The 19,081-nt window shown below is 45.1% G+C and overlaps 2 protein-coding genes across 2 annotated transcripts in view; one reads left to right on the top strand and one right to left on the bottom strand.

The window, feature by feature from the left end:
- Positions 1-15,244: 15,244 nt before the first annotated feature.
- ADM (adrenomedullin) lies at positions 15,245-18,522 on the bottom strand. Its single transcript, XM_083411980.1, has 4 exons — positions 18,358-18,522; positions 17,613-17,711; positions 17,163-17,351; positions 15,245-16,641 (listed from the first exon to the last, which is right to left on the bottom strand). Exons 2-4 carry the CDS (start codon positions 17,708-17,710, stop codon positions 16,338-16,340), a joined length of 591 nt encoding a protein of 196 aa, XP_083268106.1. The 5' UTR covers position 17,711; positions 18,358-18,522; the 3' UTR covers positions 15,245-16,337.
- The window catches only part of SBF2 (SET binding factor 2), a 228,968-nt gene continuing 226,519 nt past the window's right edge, over positions 16,633-19,081 (top strand). Inside the window, exon 1 of the mRNA XM_083456131.1 lies at positions 16,633-16,683. The gene's annotated coding sequence lies outside the window, so the exon portion shown is untranslated. The remainder of the gene's footprint in view (positions 16,684-19,081) is intronic.

Here is a 19,081-nt window from a genome sequence, read left to right as displayed (position 1 = left end):
AACTGTTCTTTCACTTCATAGTGCAATTATAATATGGTCAACCTGAGTCACGTCAAGTAACTGGAGCAATTGCTATCTTTAAACGGTTTCATATGTGGCCAGTCATGTGATTCCTGCTTTTGGCATTGTCATTGGCCGCCTGAGTTTCTCTCAGACAAAATATTATAGTACAAAAGCAACAAAATTCCCTTCACTGGATAGCCTGGATGTCATCAGAAACCACGCAGCACTTCAGTAAAAATGCTTGAATGATGATGAAGGTAGAATGAAGCAGTTAATTTGATTTTGTGACATGTTCTATGACCTCTTCAAATCAGTTGCCTGGGGAAAATAAAACCCAATAATTTTACAGTGTACAGTGGTACCTCGGGTTAAGTACTTAATTTGTTCCGGAGGTCCGTTCTTAACCTGAAACTGTTCTTAACCTGAAGCACCACTTTAGCTAATGGGGTCTCCTGCTGCCGCTGCACGATTTCTGTTCTCATCCTGAAGCAAAGTTCTTAACCCGAGGTACTATTTCTGGGTTAGCGGAGTCTGTAACCTGAAGGGTATGTAACCTGAAGTGTGTGTAACCTGAGATACCACTGTATTTTTCAACTTTAACTCCATAAGAGTGACCTGTGGTAGTAGGGTGTGTCATTTTAGGGCCCATTTTTTTGTAGATTTCTTCAGTGATGGAGCTTAAAAATGTTTTTTGAGTGTGAGGAATTCAAATCTGCTATTCTTTTTGTGTTAGGATGTTTAACTTGGCAAATCTACATTTGGTTAAAAAGCACATAAACTGCTCTCAAACAACCCAAAGAATTTTAATGTTACCTACTGAATATGTCAGGGATGCGGGTGGCGCTGTGGGTTAAACCACAGAGCCTAGGACTTGCCGATCAGAAGGTCGACAGTTCGAATCCCCGCGACGGTGTGAGTTCCCGTTGCTCGGTCCCTGCTCCTGCCAACCTAGCAGTTCGAAAGCACATCAAAGTGCAAGTAGATAAATAGATACCACTCCAGCAGGAAGGTACACGGCGTTTCTGTGCACTGCTCTGGTTCGCCAGAAGCGGCTTAGTCATGCTGGCCACATGACCCGGAAACCAATAAAGCGAAATGAGCGCCGCAACCCCAGAGACGGCCACGACTGAACCTAACGGTCAGGGGTCCCTTTACCTTTACTTTACTGAGTATGTCAGATAATGTTATATATTTTTTAGTTTCTCTGCATAAAACATATCCTGCTAAGCATACAACATGACCTTGTAATCACAAAACTACATTAGAAAGTAATGACATCAGTTCATAAGATATGTAAACAAGTTTCATCAAGTCTTGCTTGGTTTTGGACATCAGCCGCCGACTTGCTTCTGGGCCTCTGACATAACCCTCACGTTTCTCATGCATACACACCCTGCCTGCTTCCTCTGTGGCTTGTTTCATACACCTCTCATAGAGTGAGTGTGACAGGGCCACTGTGGAACTTGCATGGGCTCACCAATGAACTTCTTTCCTTCTGCTGTAGTAGGTTTACATGTCAAAGGAGGTTCATATACCCCATGAGACTAGCTATTAGCTCTCACAGGGATGAAGCACCGGGGTTGATGGAAGGTGTCTTCCTTGGACGTACAGAAAGATCTCCTAGTCTAGTGTGTCATCATCTCTGTCCCTCAAGTCAACGATCTTTTGGACACCAGCTCTCCTTTCCTCACAAGTGTGTCTGGATTATTACTTCATTGAATGCATACCATGCTGAGCGCTTGATGGCTGGCAAAGCAGCATCTACTACAGCCTTCTTCTGCAGCCTAACTCACGGCAGCTGAAGCAAGATGTGGCATGGGCCTTCCATCCATTAGTGTTTTACTTTGATGTTGAACCAGCAGGGCTAGTACATGCAAGCAATGTATTCCACTATCAGTCTTAAGTTGATGAGGGCTTTGCCCTTAAGGCCAAGTTTTGAAACAAAGTCTGTTTGCTGTTGTCAACCGGCTGGAATGGCTTACTGAAAGGAGAGTCCACAACCACCCGAGAGAGACCATTCCAATGTTGAACAGCTCTTACTGTCAGAAAGTTTTTCCTGGTGTTTAGTCACAATTTCCTTTCTTGTAACTTGAAGCCATTGTGGTTTTGTACTTTTTATTGATGAGAACGTGGCTTTATGAAATAGAGATGTTAAAATAGAAGCTTGTGGCAACACAACTTTTATTTATTTTATTCATAAGGAAAGCTAACTGCAAGTTACTCTTTTTTTAAGTTAGTGGATCAACAGAGGGCATACTTTCTTAAGGGTACCCCTTACTGGTAGTGCTAGGAGAGAAAACAAAATATATATCAGTCTAACAACATTCCATGGAAAAACTGTTTCATTTGTTTCTGTCTTGTAATGCAATGGTTATAATAAATCTTCCTTAATTACCTGTATGAATTGAGTAACATGAGATGTTTACTGCATTGCTAGGAGATAATGAAGCCAGAGCGTGGGCATAGCAAAGTGAATGGTCAGGTCAGATTTATGCTTTATTGTTAAGTTTAGTTCCTTGTGCAAATTTCTTTCAAGCTTTAATAAATATTTATATTTTAGTTACTAAACAGACCCAATTTACCTTGTAAAAACATATATATATATAATTTGCAATTACGGTCAGCGCAGGGAGTTGCTGTGCAGGAAAACACCTGCAGACAGAAAATAGCATGCTTCTTCTGTGACTGCTATGGTACAGGGGCCAGAGTGTTGGAGATGCAGGTTCAAATGCCCTTTCAGTCATGAGGCACATTTGGTGACCTTTGACCAGTTGTTATCTCTCAGCTTAACCTAGTCAGCTTTCTTGCAGGGATAAAATGGACCATTCATGCTGCTGTGGACTCATGGAATGATGAGAGTGATGAAAATGCAATAGATAAAACTCTTGTTCCTTGTTCATTATTGTTCATAATTTTTAAATGCCCAGCCCACTTTTTACCAATCTCTTGGTGGATTTGGGCTTCACAAAACAGAAGGTCAGCACTTCCCTTTACCCCTAAAAGACACAAGAGATGCCAAAGGAAAGGTGACCAGTGGCATATAGCATGCCCCAAATGTACATATGTGTGGGACATACTTTTGTTGTTGGCATCCGTCTGTCTTGAGAGACAGTGGAGTGTGCCTCCAAGGGTCAAGTCAAACTGAGGTCCAAAGGCAAGCAGAGCAATACGTTTGGCACTAGCCTGGCTGCAGGAGTTGCAGGAAGGAGGCTTACAAGGCACCATCCAACTGTTTTAGGGACTCCACTCCAGATTTGTGTAGGGTTTCTCCTTCACTTTCGCTTCTCTCAGATATATCCCACAAGGCAGCAGAGTTTTAGGATCAGAGTTTTCCTTCTCCTAGATGAGCTATCTTCCCAGGTTAATGAGCTCCATCTGCCCCTATGTGGGATGTATAATACTACCATATAATATGAGGTGTTGTTTTTGCATCCCATAAAGTTGCAGAGCAGTGAATGGCTTATTTCTGTTGCATTGTGACTGTATTAAAGTTTATCATCTCTTCCTTTTCAGTATAATGCCTTTCCATAAAATAATGTTCAATTTTCAAGGGTGCATTACTCCACAGAAATGAATCAGTGTTGCCCTCTCAAGTGCCAGCCTGGTAATGTTAAGGGGAGCTGTACATGCAGCTGTTCCTATATCTTGTTCTCATTAAGTCTCCCCTGCTCATTATTGTCTCAGATCCTTGACAGCACCCAGCAGTAATCATCCCATTTTGTAGCTGAAGAGGCATACTTAAATTATTGTTTTTTAAACGATGTTCACAAGTGATGTGCCAAATTTATGATGAATGCTTCTTAGGGTGATATACAGTGGTAGTCCTCCTACTCAGAATAAATCAGATGAAATCAATGAATTACTTTTTCAGTCAGTCTACTCAAAGTATGAATTAGTTGAATATCGCCCATATTAAGCTCTTAAAAGCTTTTAAGTACTGTACAGAGGATAAAACAGAGGTGGGGAATCCTTTTTGGATTTGTGGGCCAGATTCCTATCTGTCCTTACCCATGTGAGCCAGCTTTGACAGGTGGGAAGGACAACCCACTTGTCAATCACCTGAAGTCATTTTGTCATCAGATCATTGACAGGTGGCTTGGCACATCCTTGCACAGCACTTTCCAGACACCTGACTGTCAGCACGCTGTCCTGCATTTGGGAACTGCAGAACAAGGGGCTGTGCCAGCCCTATGCTTGGTAAAAGATAAGTCAGTCCCTATCTGCAGGCTCACACTGTAATATACACAACACAGAAGGAAAAAGGAATGGGGAGGGAAGAGGAAAGCAAACACTTGAGCAGAGTTCAGTTTGGCAGCAGACACATCTAAGCCAACTAGAAATACAAATTTTAGTATGTTCAAAGTTTTTTGTTTTTTTGTTTTGTTTTTTTTTTTACTTTTGAATCAGAGCTTTTGTTCTTATTGAGGACTGGATAGAAATCCATCTATATAAATAACTTAACTATGTTCTATAAAATTGAAGATGATACCAAGAAGCCAGTTACAACTCTCAGAAATCTGAGCATTCTTAAGCTCCAATGATTTTGGAGCCCAATTTTAATGGGATTATTCTGCAAGTATGATTGTTCTTCAATAAAAATTCTGCTGTCCATTGTTAAGTAATAAGTGGTCTTTTAGGCCCTTGCTTTAAAAAAATAACCTTTTAATATTATAGCACGTTATTTTCTGCTTCAGAGTTCTCACTTCCCTTTATATGTGTGCAGTTCTGATTTGAATACAGGGGCTCAACTGAACTTACTCACTATATTTCTATACCAATGCTGAGAAATCTGATTTTCAGTAAATGGGTAGAAACCAAGTGTTTTTCATAAAACTATAAAATAACTGAAAAACAACACCCTTCTCTTTTTTTAATTAATGCAATGATTGCGCACATAGCAAAAACGATTAATGTTGAGAATATACAGCCTACAACAAATTGCCAAAACAATGCCAAGCAATTGTGACCATGTCTAATCAATCAATATATGATTCTGTTAGCGGTGTCCTGGTATTAATTACCGTCATCTTTCGGAATACTTGGCGTCCATAATACTACCAAAGGATGGAGTGTTTGAAAAGATTTTTACATAACAGAGATCTTCCAGTTTATGAAATAACTATGCTCTTTTTCCTCACTTCAGGACATATGACCCTGTTCCAAGGATCTGAGCACTTAGAAAGTTGAAAATACTTCAAAGCTAAATCACTTTCTGAAAAGGAAAAAACCAAACCTCTTCTAAAAATATTTGGAGAATAAAAACCCTATAAAACCTTTTAATACAATAAACACAGCTGATTTAGAGCTAGACAGTGTTAGTTATGTGTTCTGTTCTGGATGTTTTGATCACATGCATTTGCAAGAGCAATTTTAACCAATTCCAATGGTGTAGGCAATAGAAGAAAACTATTTATGAGCTGTTGCCATTATTTATTTTAATTGAGACATGCTGTCTTTTGGAAATTGATCCAGGAACATCTGTACATATGCCAGAATGTTCACTAGTGTTCTCCTCTTGGTTACTTTTGTAATGAGAAAGTATATTTCTGGTATCTGATTCCAGTAATATGGCCTTTCATACCATACCACAGTTGTCAAAGTCAGCTCTCATAAGCAAGGTAGGATTTATTTGGCTCTTCCTCAACTGACAGGAAGCACCTTTGTGGGCTGTGACCAGCAACAGTTCTAATTTAAGCCAACATAGCATCACGTAATCATATGCTCTGCTTTTGAGATACTTAAGCTGAAAGGTTTTCAGAAATTTATCAAAGCTGACACGTGGAAGAGACAGCAGCACATAGATTGAGCAGATCAGAGACTGTGCAGAATTTAAAATGGTGAAATAAATAATAATAATAATAATAATAATAATAATATATTATTTATACCCCACCCATCTGGCTGGGTTTCCCCAGCCACTCTGGGTGGCTTCCAGCAAAGTATTAAAATACAATGGTCTGTTAAACATTAAAAGCTTCCCTAAACAGGGCTGCCTTCAGATGTCATCTAAATACTAGTTTGGAAAGCTTGTCAGGCTAATTGCAGTTAGTTTGTGGCCACGTATTCTTAATGTTGATGTCTTAAAGTTATATCTTGCCTTTTTTGCATGTTTTATTAGTAGTTTGCTAATTTTGACATGAGGATGCTGTGAGAAACATATGGGGGAATGCTGTCTGCTAAAGGGTCCAAATAGTGCTAGTTTTAGTGCATAGTTAGTGCCCAAGCGAAGCCTGACAACAACTATTCGGTTGGGCAGTATAAAAGAGAAGCTGGGTATATATTTATTCCTTTAAAGCATTTATAAGCTATCTTTCCTCAATGAGTCTAGGGAGCCTAAGTTCATGAGTTAAAACAATGACAAGCTTAACATCAATTCGACAATAGCATTGCATGCCATAAAGCAGCCATAAAACACTAAAACAGCATAGAGAAAACAGTTTAAAAACAAAAACACAGAATCCCTCACAAATAAATTAACCACAGCTATTAAAACCACTTCAAAAAGGGAGCAACTATTTATGGCCCCCAAACCTTCCTTTGACAGGTTTCAGCCATCTTCCGGAAGGCCATTGGGGGGGGGCGAGGTGAGCTAAAATTCCTTTTACGGATTCTTTTTTAGACGGCTTAAACGCGGTGATTCAGTGTGCCTAATCCTCCAGGCAACACAGGGGAACCAATTACATCCATGCTGGTTCTTGTTGGTTCAAGGGCAGGCTGGAGATCAGCACAGATGGCACGTCCAAAGGAATGACAGCTGCACACACACACACACACACACACACGGGCTTCTGGGCTTCTCTTCCATTCTGGTTCTCTCCACCCCTACCGACCAATCTCAGATTCAAGTTTAGTGCTATATCACTAAACCAGCCTTGGGGAAAGCTGATGTCTAGACAGCCCCTTCAGCTATTGCAACAAATAAAGTCACAAGCCCAAAGGTGTACATGGGCAGGAAGTGCGCCTTTATGCTATTTCAGTCTCAGACGTCGTCTGGTGGTAACAAGATATTCTTTAGCTTTATGAAGGAATAGTAAATTGACCTACAAGAATTGGACATTTCCCCCTCCCCCCCTTTGGGCTGTATACAAGGGGTGAGAAAGAAAGAGTGAGAGCGAGAGAGCGCACATCACAACCCAGCTTCCAGTTTGAAAGATGACTCCTTTGTTGGATTGCATTTTTTTTTTTTAGTTGATGGAGAAGAATGCCTCCTCTCTTCAACATATACTTAATTCCTCCTTCCTCCCGCCTACCCTTCTAAAATAATTGTAATGTTCCTGAGGCTTTGGTGTAGAATGTGTAGCCACCTTTTGCACCCGCGCTCTGCTGGGTTCAGGACAGTCCTTTGGAAAGCGATATTCCGATTCTAAATGGAGCACCCTAATGAACAGATGCTGCTAGTTTGTTTTGAAGCATGTGAACTGCATATTTTTATATGTCAACTGTCGCCCAGAGGCACATGCTGTCCTTAAACTGGGCACAAAGCTCCCACTTAGCTTCCAGCTTATCAGACACTATTAAAAGCCAGGGCTCTGGGAGCTTGGAGTTCCACAACAGGAGGAAAATCAAAGGGCTTTTTAGTGGCTTCCTCTCTGATCTGTAAGAATATCAGAAAATGGGTCTTTGGCATACTGGCATTAGACAACTGCTTCACCTACCGCTGCCTAGTAGTTGCTTATTGCTGGTACAGAAAAAGGTAATGCAGTAAAACAATGGAAAGCTCACAGCCAGTAGTGCACAGCCAAAGCCACATGCTGATGAAAGATTGCTTTCTGGTTTTTTTAAACTGCATTTTGGAATAGCCTTTACATTGCACCAGGGATCACAGTACACGAGAGACTGTTTGTTCTTCCTGCTCACTGTTTGCCCTGGCTTGGCCTCCCCAACATACAACCTGAAACACGCTCGTGCTTCAGTGGATGCCATAACCCAGGAGTCTGCAACCTTTAAGACAAAAAGAGCCACTTGGACCCGTTTCCGAAGGAAAAAAAACCACTGGGAGCCGCAAAACTCGTCATTATAAAAATAACTTTTTTGTCACTTTTTTATTATTTCTTTGTTTGACCCCTCAGAATTACTCCTCCTCATAGAAATAAATGTTAAATTAACAAGTTACCTTTGTGTGTGTGTTCTTCACTCCCCTTCAAAACAGTGACCAGCGTACATGCCCCCTTTCAATGCAGTGACCAGCGTACATGCCCCTTACAATGTAGCAGGCGGGCGGGAAAGTGATGTCGGGATGGTGCGTGACTAACGCACGCACCGCCCCCATGCGATGTCACAGCCAGTACAGCGCCCGCCACAGTGGGGAGTGTCGGGGCGCACAATACGCCTCCTCCCCTCGTTAGTATCCGCCCCGGAGCTGCGGCAAGGGTGTAAAAGAGCCACATGCGGCTCCGGAGCCGAGGGTTGCAGACCCCTGCGATAACCCAACACACACACACACTTTTTATTTATCTGTTGCATTTATTCTCACCTTTTCTCTAAGAAGCTCAAAGTGGTGTACATGATTCTTCCCCTCCTCGTTCATCAAAACAACCCTGTGAGGTCGGCTGGACTGAGAGGCAGTGACTGGCCTAAGGTCACTCAGTGAGCTTCGTGGCTGAGTCAGGATTTGAACCCTGGTCTCCCTTTTCCTAGGCTAACACTCTAACCACTACACCCCACTGGCTCTTTTGAACAGAGGAGTGGCGAAAGAGCTTCTCTCTATGAGCATGGCAATGACTAGTGCAGGTGCTTCCCTGCCCCCCATTGATGGTATGGCTGATGAGAATGGGGGTGCATGCCTATACCATTTTGTAGCCCATTCTCTTTTTTTGCTCTTTTTAGGTGATGGCCCCCAGCTAAAAAAGAAAAAGAAAGAAAAAGCTTAGGGCGGGAATACTATTTCTATTCCTGCTCCAACACCCCCCTCCCCCCGCAAAGTCTGCTATTTCTTGAGAACTGCTACACCTATTTTTCTGAGATTTGACAAGCCTCATCCCCACCAAAGCGGTTACTATGCCTGCAATCTGCATCCAATTCTATCAGAAAATTTTAAAAGTTGGAGGCTTTTTTTCTTAAACGAAAAACAACTCTCTGCCTGAAAACTCCTAGATGGTCAGCTTGGAGGTGGGGGCTCAGTTGCCTGCAAATTTCATCCACTTATGTGAAAAGGAAAAAAATAACAACCATTTTTAAATTCTCCATTACAGCCAAAGGGGCTAAACAGAGCTTCAGATTTAACAGATCAGATTTGGACCAGAATGATAAATCAAATCAGAATGACAAGCACGTGCTTTCAAATGCTAATTTTGACACAAAGGCAAATTTTGTGGTTGCTGAAAACCCCTGATATTCTATGCTTTTTCTACCTAACAAAATGACAAGAAATTGAAACATTTGTGATAGTTATTAATTCCAACCCCATTTCAAAAAAGTTTTATTCGTGAAGTACTCAACATATATTAGCTGTTTCTTGGAAAGAATGTTCTGATATCTATTTCTGTCCAATGGTTAGTATGTTTCCACTTTAAGAAGAATAAGTGTGTTGAATTCAGAGCAGACCATCTTCTGCAGTTCCACCAATTACTCCAACTTCAGTAGATGGTGCTGGTTGAAGAAAGTGAATCCTGGATCATAACAGTAAATAAAAGCAAAAGCAGGTAACAGGAATGTCAGTACCAATGGTAACTATCAGTTTGTAACTAAATGCCCACACTCAACTATATTTCCAAACTCTAGGCTGTTTTAGTTGTGCAACTGTAGAAGTTGTCTTTGATAAATCGATATATATATATATATATATATATATATGCTTTCGTAGATTTTCACGGGTACAGGAATGCAGGTTTTGGTGTCCTCGGGTGTCTTCCCGTGTAAAAGTTGGGGTGTCTAGGCGACGTTTCGACGAGGTCTCACTCGTCATCTTCAGGCTGGTGCTTTCGGCTTCTTGTTACTGGAACAGAGCAGGATCTCAGTGTTTGAGTTCCTATAAATACTGTTGAGGAGGTGTGGTGTATAGCCTCCAATGTTCTGGGCAGAGAGGAGGTTCCCAGGCTAGTGTGCCTTTTCTTCTTTTGTTCCTTAATTACTTGAGGGATATCTTGGGTGATTTCTTGAGTGATTTCCTGAATCCCACTTAGGTGGGTCATTAGGTGTGGATTAGTTGCTAAAGCCTTCGTGTCTTGAACTCTTGAACTTTGTGAAGAGTTTTTCTGAGAAGATGGCTGTACTGCACTTGGTTGTGCTCTGGCTTGGCTTCGTGTATAGGGGCGAGCTGTGGTTTTGTGGCCTGTGCCAGCCAGATCTGTGTAGGGATTGCAGGGGGGTGCAGCATCCGGAGGTGCCACCCTGGTTTGGCTACTGGATGGTGTCTGTAATTTATCTGTGGAGAGGGTCTGGGTTTGGGTCTGGTGTGGTTGATTGGTGATGGCGTTCTGTGTGCCTCTGGATCTGGTGTCAGATTTTGTGGGGAGGGCTAATTTCCAGATGTCTGGCAAGCGGGATGTGTCGTCACGCTTGTTCATGTTGTGAGGGTGTTTCTCTATCTCGATGGCTTCCATGATTATTCTCTTGTGGTGATGTTCCATGTTAAAGAGCAATTTGGAATCTGCAAAATTAATTTCGTGTCCTGTTTCTTTCATGTGTTGGAAAAGGGAGGAAGTTTTTTCTTCTTTTTTGACGGCATTCTTGTGTTCTGCGATCCGTGCATTTATTCGTCTGTTTGTTTGTCCAATGTACGTGGCTGGGCAGACTTTGCAGGGTATTTCATAGACCCCTTGGTTTTCCAACTGAATTTTATCCTTGGGGTTTCTGAGGATATTGGCTATTTTTTGGTTGGTGCAAAAGGCTGTTTTGATATTGTGTTTATGGAGGATTTTGCTAATTTTATCTGTAGTGCCCTTGATATAAGGAAGGAGGGCTATGCCATTGTTTTCTTCTGTGTCTTGGTTTTTGGGGGGTGTTTCTTTTTGGATTAGCTTCGTAACCCTGTTTTGCTGGTATCCATTGGCAATTAACACATTTGAGAGATTCTGTAACTCAGTTGTCAAGTGGTCTTCGTCAGCCAGGCGTTTGGTTCTGGAGATGAGAGTCTTGGCTACGGAGTTTATTTGTGCAGGGTGGTGGTGTGATTGTGCATGTAAGTAGCGGTTGGTGTGTGTTTTTTTCCGGTAGATAGTGTGTCCTAGGGAGCCATCAGGTTTTTTGTAGATTAGGACGTCAAGGAAGGGAAGTTGGTTGTTGGCTTCTATTTCCATAGTGAATTGTATTTTGGGGTGTAGGCTGTTGAGATGTGTGAGGAAGCTATCCAGTTTTTCCTTCCCGTGTGGCCAAATTACAAAGGTGTCGTCAACATATCTGAGCCAAAGTTTGGGTTTGTGTTCTGACTTGTCTAAAGCATTGGTTTCAAAGTGTTCCATGTACAGGTTAGCGATGACCGGTGAGAGGGGTGATCCCATAGGTGCTCCTTCTATCTGTTTGTATCTTTGTCCATTGTGGATGAAGTACGTGTTGGTTAGGCAGTGGTTGGTCAGGTCCAAGATGTATTCGGGGGGATTGTATTTGTTTTGAATGGCTGTCAAGGCTTCATTAATGGGCACTTGTGTGAAGAGAGATACAACATCGAAGCTCACAAGTAGGTCATTGGGTTGTAGGTTTTGCTTCTTTATTGTTTCTATGAACTGGAAGGAGTTTGGAACGGAGTTTGGAACGTCTGGCACAGGCCACAAAACCACAGCTCGCCCCTATACACGAAGCCAAGCCAGAGCACAACCAAGTGCAGTACAGCCATCTTCTCAGAAAAACTCTTCACAAAGTTCAAGAGTTCAAGACACGAAGGCTTTAGCAACTAATCCACACCTAATGACCCACCTAAGTGGGATTCAGGAAATCACTCAAGAAATCACCCAAGATATCCCTCAAGTAATTAAGGAACAAAAGAAGAAAAGGCACACTAGCCTGGGAACCTCCTCTCTGCCCAGAACATTGGAGGCTATACACCACACCTCCTCAACAGTATTTATAGGAACTCAAACACTGAGATCCTGCTCTGTTCCAGTAACAAGAAGCCGAAAGCACCAGCCTGAAGATGACGAGTGAGACCTCGTCGAAACGTCGCCTAGACACCCCAACTTTTACACGGGAAGACACCCGAGGACACCAAAACCTGCATATATATATATATATATATATATATATATATCCTACTTTCCTGCCAAAAGTAGGATACGTATTTCATTGTGCAAACTAATTTGTACTGGGGGTGGGTTCTGATTCTGCCCTAAGCCAGTCTCTAAACTGTCCTTTGCTGCTAGCTATTCTTTTTCACAAGAAAGAAGCTCAGAATACCCAAATAAGGCAAAATGTTTCAAGCATTTTTGGAAATGTTACATTGCTCTCACAAAATCTGCAGGTGCTGGTGTGTAAACAAGCAAAGCTAAACCCAGCTGCTACTACCACTTTGAATTATAATTATGTTTCAGATGATAATCCCTAAATAAATAAATAGAGATGAGGGCCTCTTTAAATGTACTTACAAAAGCTGGGATGTTTTGATGCATACTCAAACACATAACCAAAGTGATTCATCTCATATTCTCAACCGTTACTTTAACACTGCTACTATTACAGAGTAGCAATAATAAAATCATCATATCCTTTTGTAATAGCATTAGAAATAGTAGAAATGGTTCTGGACTTTAAAGTAACCATGTCTGTTTTTACAGTCAAGAGCATGGGTAAGGCCTGGGAGCCAGATCCGGCCCAATCGCCTTCTAAATCCCACCTGCATCTCTGGGTTATTTGTGGGGCCTGCCTGGTGTTTTTACATGAGTAGAATGTGTGCTTTTATTTAAAATGCATCTCAGGATTCTTTGTGGGGCATAGGAATCTGTTCATCCCCCCAAAAAAATATAGTCCACCCCCCACAAGGTCTGAGGGACAGTGAACCAGCCCCCTGCTGAAAAAGTCTGCTGAGCCCTGGACTAGAACATGCTCAGACTCACTCTAAGGCATTAAGGAATAAAAGTACCCCCAGAAAGTTATGTAAAGTTGGAAAACAATAAAAATGACAAGTAACTACTTTGATGAAGTGTGTGTGTGATGGGGGTGGGGGGGGAGAGAGAGAGAACAGAAGCAGGTTGTTATGGAAGTTTTAGCAGCCGTAATAGCAAACATAATTACAATAGGAATTAGGAATGAAGAGAAATGACCATAGTTTACCATCCTACATACATGGACATATATAACTGAAGGCTGCAGATGTAGCTGACAGTTAAACTCAGAGCATAAGAAGTAGCCATATGAATATAATGTTTACTTTATTTTTTGAATCCCAGTAACCTACATATTGTGTGCATGTAAATGAACACATGGTGGTACATTTCCTCTGAAGCTTTATGCATATCTACTTGGGTGGTTGAAGTAATTCAAAGTTTGCCTAAGGCATGTTGTTATCTAGGCAGAATGTCACGCTTGGTAGGTATTTTTATTTATAGTTTGTACACTATTTGAAGAACATCAAGTGCTTCTCTAATCGCTGCCTTTCTTGTACAGTGGTACCTCGGGTTAAGTACTTAATTCGTTCCGGAGGTCTGTTCTTAACCTGAAACTGTTCTTAACCTGAAGCACCACTTTAGCTAATGGGGCCTCCTGCTGCCGCTGCGCTGCCAGAGCACGATTTCTGTTCTTATCCTGAAGCAAAGTTCTTAACCTGAAGCACGATTTCTGGGTTAGCGGAGTCTGTAACCTGAAGCGTATGTAACCCAAGGTACCACTGTACATGAGATTTGTGTTGCAGTACATGATGGGTGTGAACTATTTGGTTCATCTACTCTCAAGTGAGAGTAGCATGACCAAGAGCTAGAAAGACCATAAATAAAGAAGGGATCTGGCTTCTTAAACAAGCACTTAGCTGCAGCTTCAAAAGTGTGGCATTGAAGAAAGCCAGAAACAAAGGAAAACATTCTGCATTTCTTAGATCTCTTGCCATAAGGACGTTTGTTACCGTAATTACATAAAAATCAATAAGCTTTAGTAAGATACCTTGTGGGAGTGGCAAAGTACTAGCTTGCAAGCAGAAGGTCCCAGGTTCAATCCTTGGCAACACTTGTTTTATTTAAGGATCAGCTACTTTGTAGAAGGTGATGTGAAAGACCTGTTCCTGAAACCAGCTGTTGCCAGTGAGCAGCAGCAGCAGCAGCAGCAGTGGACTAGATGAATAAATTGCTATGGTACATGGAAAGTGGGTTACTGGCAAAACTCATAAATAGCAGTGGCAACTAAATTATTTCATGACTATTGCTAGTCCAATTTTGATGCTTTTCTGCTAATGATAGAATTACTTCTGTTTGTATTTTGTTGAAGCATTTACAACTCCCAGCCTTAATCAGCATTGTGGACGATGCTGTTATCAACCAGGATTTAAGATACTCCTGTCCAACGTATCTTTTCACATTACTCAAGGGTGCCTTTCCAGTCTCAAATTTACCCATTCCAGAAAGGTTTAATATCATGGTTATTTACTTAGTTTCAAAGAGGTTTACTATCACTACATAAGAACCGAGCATAAATACAATCTGCTACAGATGATTTACAGCACTAACAGGCTTTGGAAACTGAACTGTAATAGTAATGGCTAAGTACTGCCAGTAGATGGTGCTGTGGTTACATAAATCTCTTGTAGCGAGACACTAGGGTTGGAATGTTTCATGTTGTTTTTTGGTCTGTGGCTTTAGGAATGTGAGTTCTGCCCACGATAATCCTCTGGGTTCAACCTGAACTGTGGCCCAGGAAATCCTTCAGAAATAACCTTGGAAGCTACCCTGACCATTTTCTTTTGGAACATGTTCCTTCTCTCTATAAATCTGTTTGTTGTGCAATGTGAAAGCAGTGCAGTTGTTTCCTCTGATTAATTGCAGCAAAAAAGAAAAAAACAACAACCCAAAAAACCCTTGATGATCAATCCAAGCTCTGACATGTTTCAGCTTCACTTGAAACATGTATAAGGACCGGAGACCTTGGAGTTGCCTCAACAGCCCTGAGTCTTCACTTGAAAGCATTTATTATGACTTTATGATGTTTATTAGGTTGGACATATTTGGGGCAATTTTGGCTCAGAGTCCTGGCTTGGTGGAGAATGACAAATTACCTGCTGTTTAGCAGTTTTAAATCCATCTGATTCTAAAGATGGAAACTGAGTAAATAACAAGGCTCCCCCCTGTGCCAAGTGCACTGGTTTTATCTAAAAACACCAATCAGGAACTTTTTGTGTGATAATGTTTATTTTATTTTCACATGCTGCCCCTGGAGAGAACAGTGATACATTTTTTTACCAGTCCGGAATGTGATAAACCATGGCAAACAAGGAAAGAATATGACAACCAGACAAACCAAGTCAAAATGAAAACTGTAGGTGGCACAAGAAGGGGGCAAGCCCCCAACCCCAAGTAGTTTGCACCCCAATGCTGTACTATGTGGTTGCAGAAAGGCACTTTTCACATACCAGTTCTAACCGAAACTGGAGATTTACAATAAGGCTGCAGTCCTAAGCGTACTTAGTAGTTAACCCCAATGAAACCAAGAGGACTGACTTCACAGAAAATTTGTTTAGAATAGGAGCGTTAATATGAAATATACCATCATTCATAAATAGATTGGGTACGACAAATCTTGCTGCCTCCACAACCCTCCCGCGGAAATGCATTGTGCCTCGCCAAAAAGAAAAATGGTTATGGTGCCACCAGGATGAAGACAAAGGTTGATATTCTCAATGTTAAAAAAAAAATAACGGAGTAAAAAAAATGCCCATACACAATATATATATTGTTATATATATATATAACATATAAAAATAACTCTGTAGTTAAAAAGAATACAAGGACAGGAGACAATTCTTTAAATACGGCGCATTCCTTTCATGCAAACATCCACCCAGCCACTCATTCCTGCTCAGCCGCTCGCGCCCACCGAGTCCATTGCACTTCGCCTGACCAGGCCGTTCAAGTATAAGACAGCAGCCCCTGCCCAGAGAGGGGCTTGCGGGTCGCCAGTTCCCTGCCGTGTGAAGGGGGGAGAGGAGGAGGATAAGCGGGGAGACAGTCTGTGGGGAGCAGAAGGGAAGAGCCCGTCACCACCGAAAGCTCACCACCACACAAGGGAGGGGAAAGGTCCTTTTTTGCACAGTTTCATCATTCCACTTCCGTCCCTCCAGGCGCAGCACGGGCTCAGCCGCCGCCCGCCTTCCCTCCCGCGTTCCTGCCGGTAGCCTCCGGATCCCTGAAGGTGGGCGAGCCCCCTTTCCCCGCCTGCCGAGCGCCGAAGGCTCCCCTCGGGCAACAGGGCTCGGTCCTCGCTTGCTAGGGCTGCTGGGCCAGGGCCCCAGCCGAGCCGCCTTCCCGCAGCAAGGCCAGCAGGCGGGACGCTGTCCGTGTGCTTCTCCCGCTGGAGGAGGAGGCGGCGGCGGCGGTGTCCAGCAGCGAGCGCCTCCTGCGGCGGCCGTAGCCCTGCGGGCCGAATTTCTGGGGAGGGGCGGAGACGTCCTTGTCCTTGTCCATGTAGTGGTGAACGAGGTGCAGGAGGTTGTGCACCGTGCACGTCCCGAACCCGCACATCTCCCTCCAGTTCTGGACGTTGGGCTCCTGGTTGCGCTTCGCGCGAAGGCTGTTGCGGAGGAAGCAAGAGAAGGCGGCGGGAGTCAGCGAGGTCAGGCGGGAAACCGCAGCCGCCTGGCCGGACGGGACTACAGCTCCCACCGCCCCTTACCCATTGGGGCTCATGGGAGCTCCACGGAAATGGTGCCAGGGGGAAGAGCAGCTTTGTCGCCTCAGAAGGGCAGCTAGCCCAGCCGGGGTTATTTCACAAGGACCGAGGCATTTTCCTCTTGCCTTTTTCCGCCCCCCACCACTACCACGTGGTTTGTTTCCAGTCCTTAAACCGCCGAGCGCAGCAAACGTATGATTAACATCGCGCTGCTGTCAGTCGCTTTGGGCCCCCTCCGAAGGGACGTCCCCCAGCGGGAACTCTGCGCGCCCTCCCCGCAGCCCAGCCTGCGCTCTCCCGCCAAAAGCCCTCTCCGCGCAAAAGCGCCGCTCACTCTCCCCGCCCCCCAACAAGCTGCTTCCAGCGATCGCCTCAGCAGTAATAGCCCCATGAGGGAAGAAGAAGAATAGTCAGATAATTACCTGTCCAGGCTGCGCGTGAGCCTCTTCACTCCGGCAGCCGCCTGGGCCGCGGTGAGCGCCGGCCTGTGCTCAGCTGCTGCTGCTGCCGCCTCACTGCCTGGGGGGCGCTTGCCTTCTCCGAGGGCCGCCGCCTGCGCCGCGGTGAGCGGTGGCACCGGCCCGTCCCGCCGGGCTCGCCAGCTGCTCCACCTGAGGAGAGGCAGGGGAGGCCGGTGAGAGAGGGAAGGAAGGAAGGGGGCGCTGAGGGGGAAGAAAGCCAGCCCGCCCGAGGGGACTCCTGCCTTCGGAGGGCAGCGCAGGCGTTTCGGCGAGGGTACGCGGAGGAGGAGCGCCGGGGGCGGAGCGCCTTGCGCCCTCCGCTCCAGCCGAAGCCTCCGCTCTGCGCTTCCCTCGGCGCCCTCGAAGATGTTGCCTCCCCCCGTGGGATAAGCTCCGACGACGGCTACTTACTTTCTCTTGAAGTCCGACGCGATGTCTAGCTTGGCAGCCTCCACCCCGAAGAAGGAGACGGAGCCCAGGTAGAGTAGGGCGAGGGAAACCACTTTCATCCTGGCCAGGGAGAGAAGAGGGGGTGTTAGCAGCCCTTTCCTCCTCCAAAGGGGGCGGGGGTGGTGGCGAGACGCGCAACGACACACGCACCGTCTCTCTCTCTCTCTCGCCTTGCTCGGGGGGCAACTAACTAGGGGTCCCCGGGAGGGGTGCTCCTTCCTTCTGCCTTCCCTCCGCCGCCCTGTCCCGGAGCACCGGGGACTCGTGACGCTCGCGTCCAGTATTTGCTCAGCCATTCATCACGGCAGGATCGACCCAGGGGGCCTCGTCTCCCGCGTGCACATTTGTCAAGCTTTCGATTTGCTCAGAAAGGTGAAGGCTAAGCTCCCCTTTTCCCAGGCTCCAGCGCGTCACGAACAACACCTTGATTCTCGTGCCCTTCGATGCAAGCAGCGCTCTCTCAAGCCGGCTGCGCTCTCTCCCCCTCTCCCACCCCACACCGCGGGGCGCGGAGATCAACTCAAGCGCTACCCCTTTCACTCCGCGCCAGTCCCTCCAGTTTCCAAAGCGGGGCCGCTGACTTGTAACCCGAACCCCCCCCCCCATGTGCTAAACACGCAAAACTTTGCCAGCTCTGCTGTCGACCCCCTCCCCTCCTTGCGTGCTTCTTTCCCCATCCAGTTAACGAGCGAGGAAAAGCGCAGACCTGATAGCGAAGATAATCCACTGAAGTCCGGCTGTGCGCACACTGGATCCTTGCTTGACGGTAAATCCCCAAACTATAAAGGTATCCCAGTTCTTCCCAAGAGCTCCTCTGCTCCGAGCCCGTCCTGCGCGCCACTGAAGTTTCTACTGACTGCTCAGCACTCAACTTTGCGCGCTTTTATAGAGCAGCGCCCGGGAGGTGGGGGGGCAGGGGGCGGGGCTAGGTATGACTTTCGGGTGCGGATTAGTCAGGCCGCGGGGGGCAGGCGACGCTTGGAAACGAGGCCACTTTGCACCGCTTCTCGGCGGAATCGCCTGGGGTCAGGCATGTCAACGGGCATACGCGGCCCCCGAGTGACACGAGTTGTGCCCCCGGCGAAATCTAGCGGAGCTGCCGCGCTGCCTTGGCGCGGGTGCTGGGCCTCAAGCTTAGTCAGCCCCGCTAAAGCGAACCAGCAAGGTCAAACTGGTCTCTCATTCTCTTTCCAGTAGGGGCTTCTGCAAAAAAAGAAAAGAAAAGAAAGCGCCCCTATGCAGGGCATGAGTGCGACGGACTTCTCCCGTTGTTTGCCCTCCAGCACCCGGTTACCTAGAGGTAGAGTACCTCTGCACGTGGAGGTTCATGAAGCAATCTTGGCAGACCTATTCCCTGTCGGTCCTCTCTCCCTCCCGAACTATGTTTATACTGCAAGCTGCAGTTTACAGCCAAGAGCCACCAAAATATT

Source organism: Podarcis tiliguerta, assembly GCF_965153285.1.
Source record: "Podarcis tiliguerta genome assembly, chromosome: 1".
Taxonomy (NCBI): domain Eukaryota; kingdom Metazoa; phylum Chordata; class Lepidosauria; order Squamata; family Lacertidae; genus Podarcis; species Podarcis tiliguerta.
Note: the sequence above shows the minus strand (reverse complement) of the source record. Positions and strands in the feature narration are given on the sequence as shown.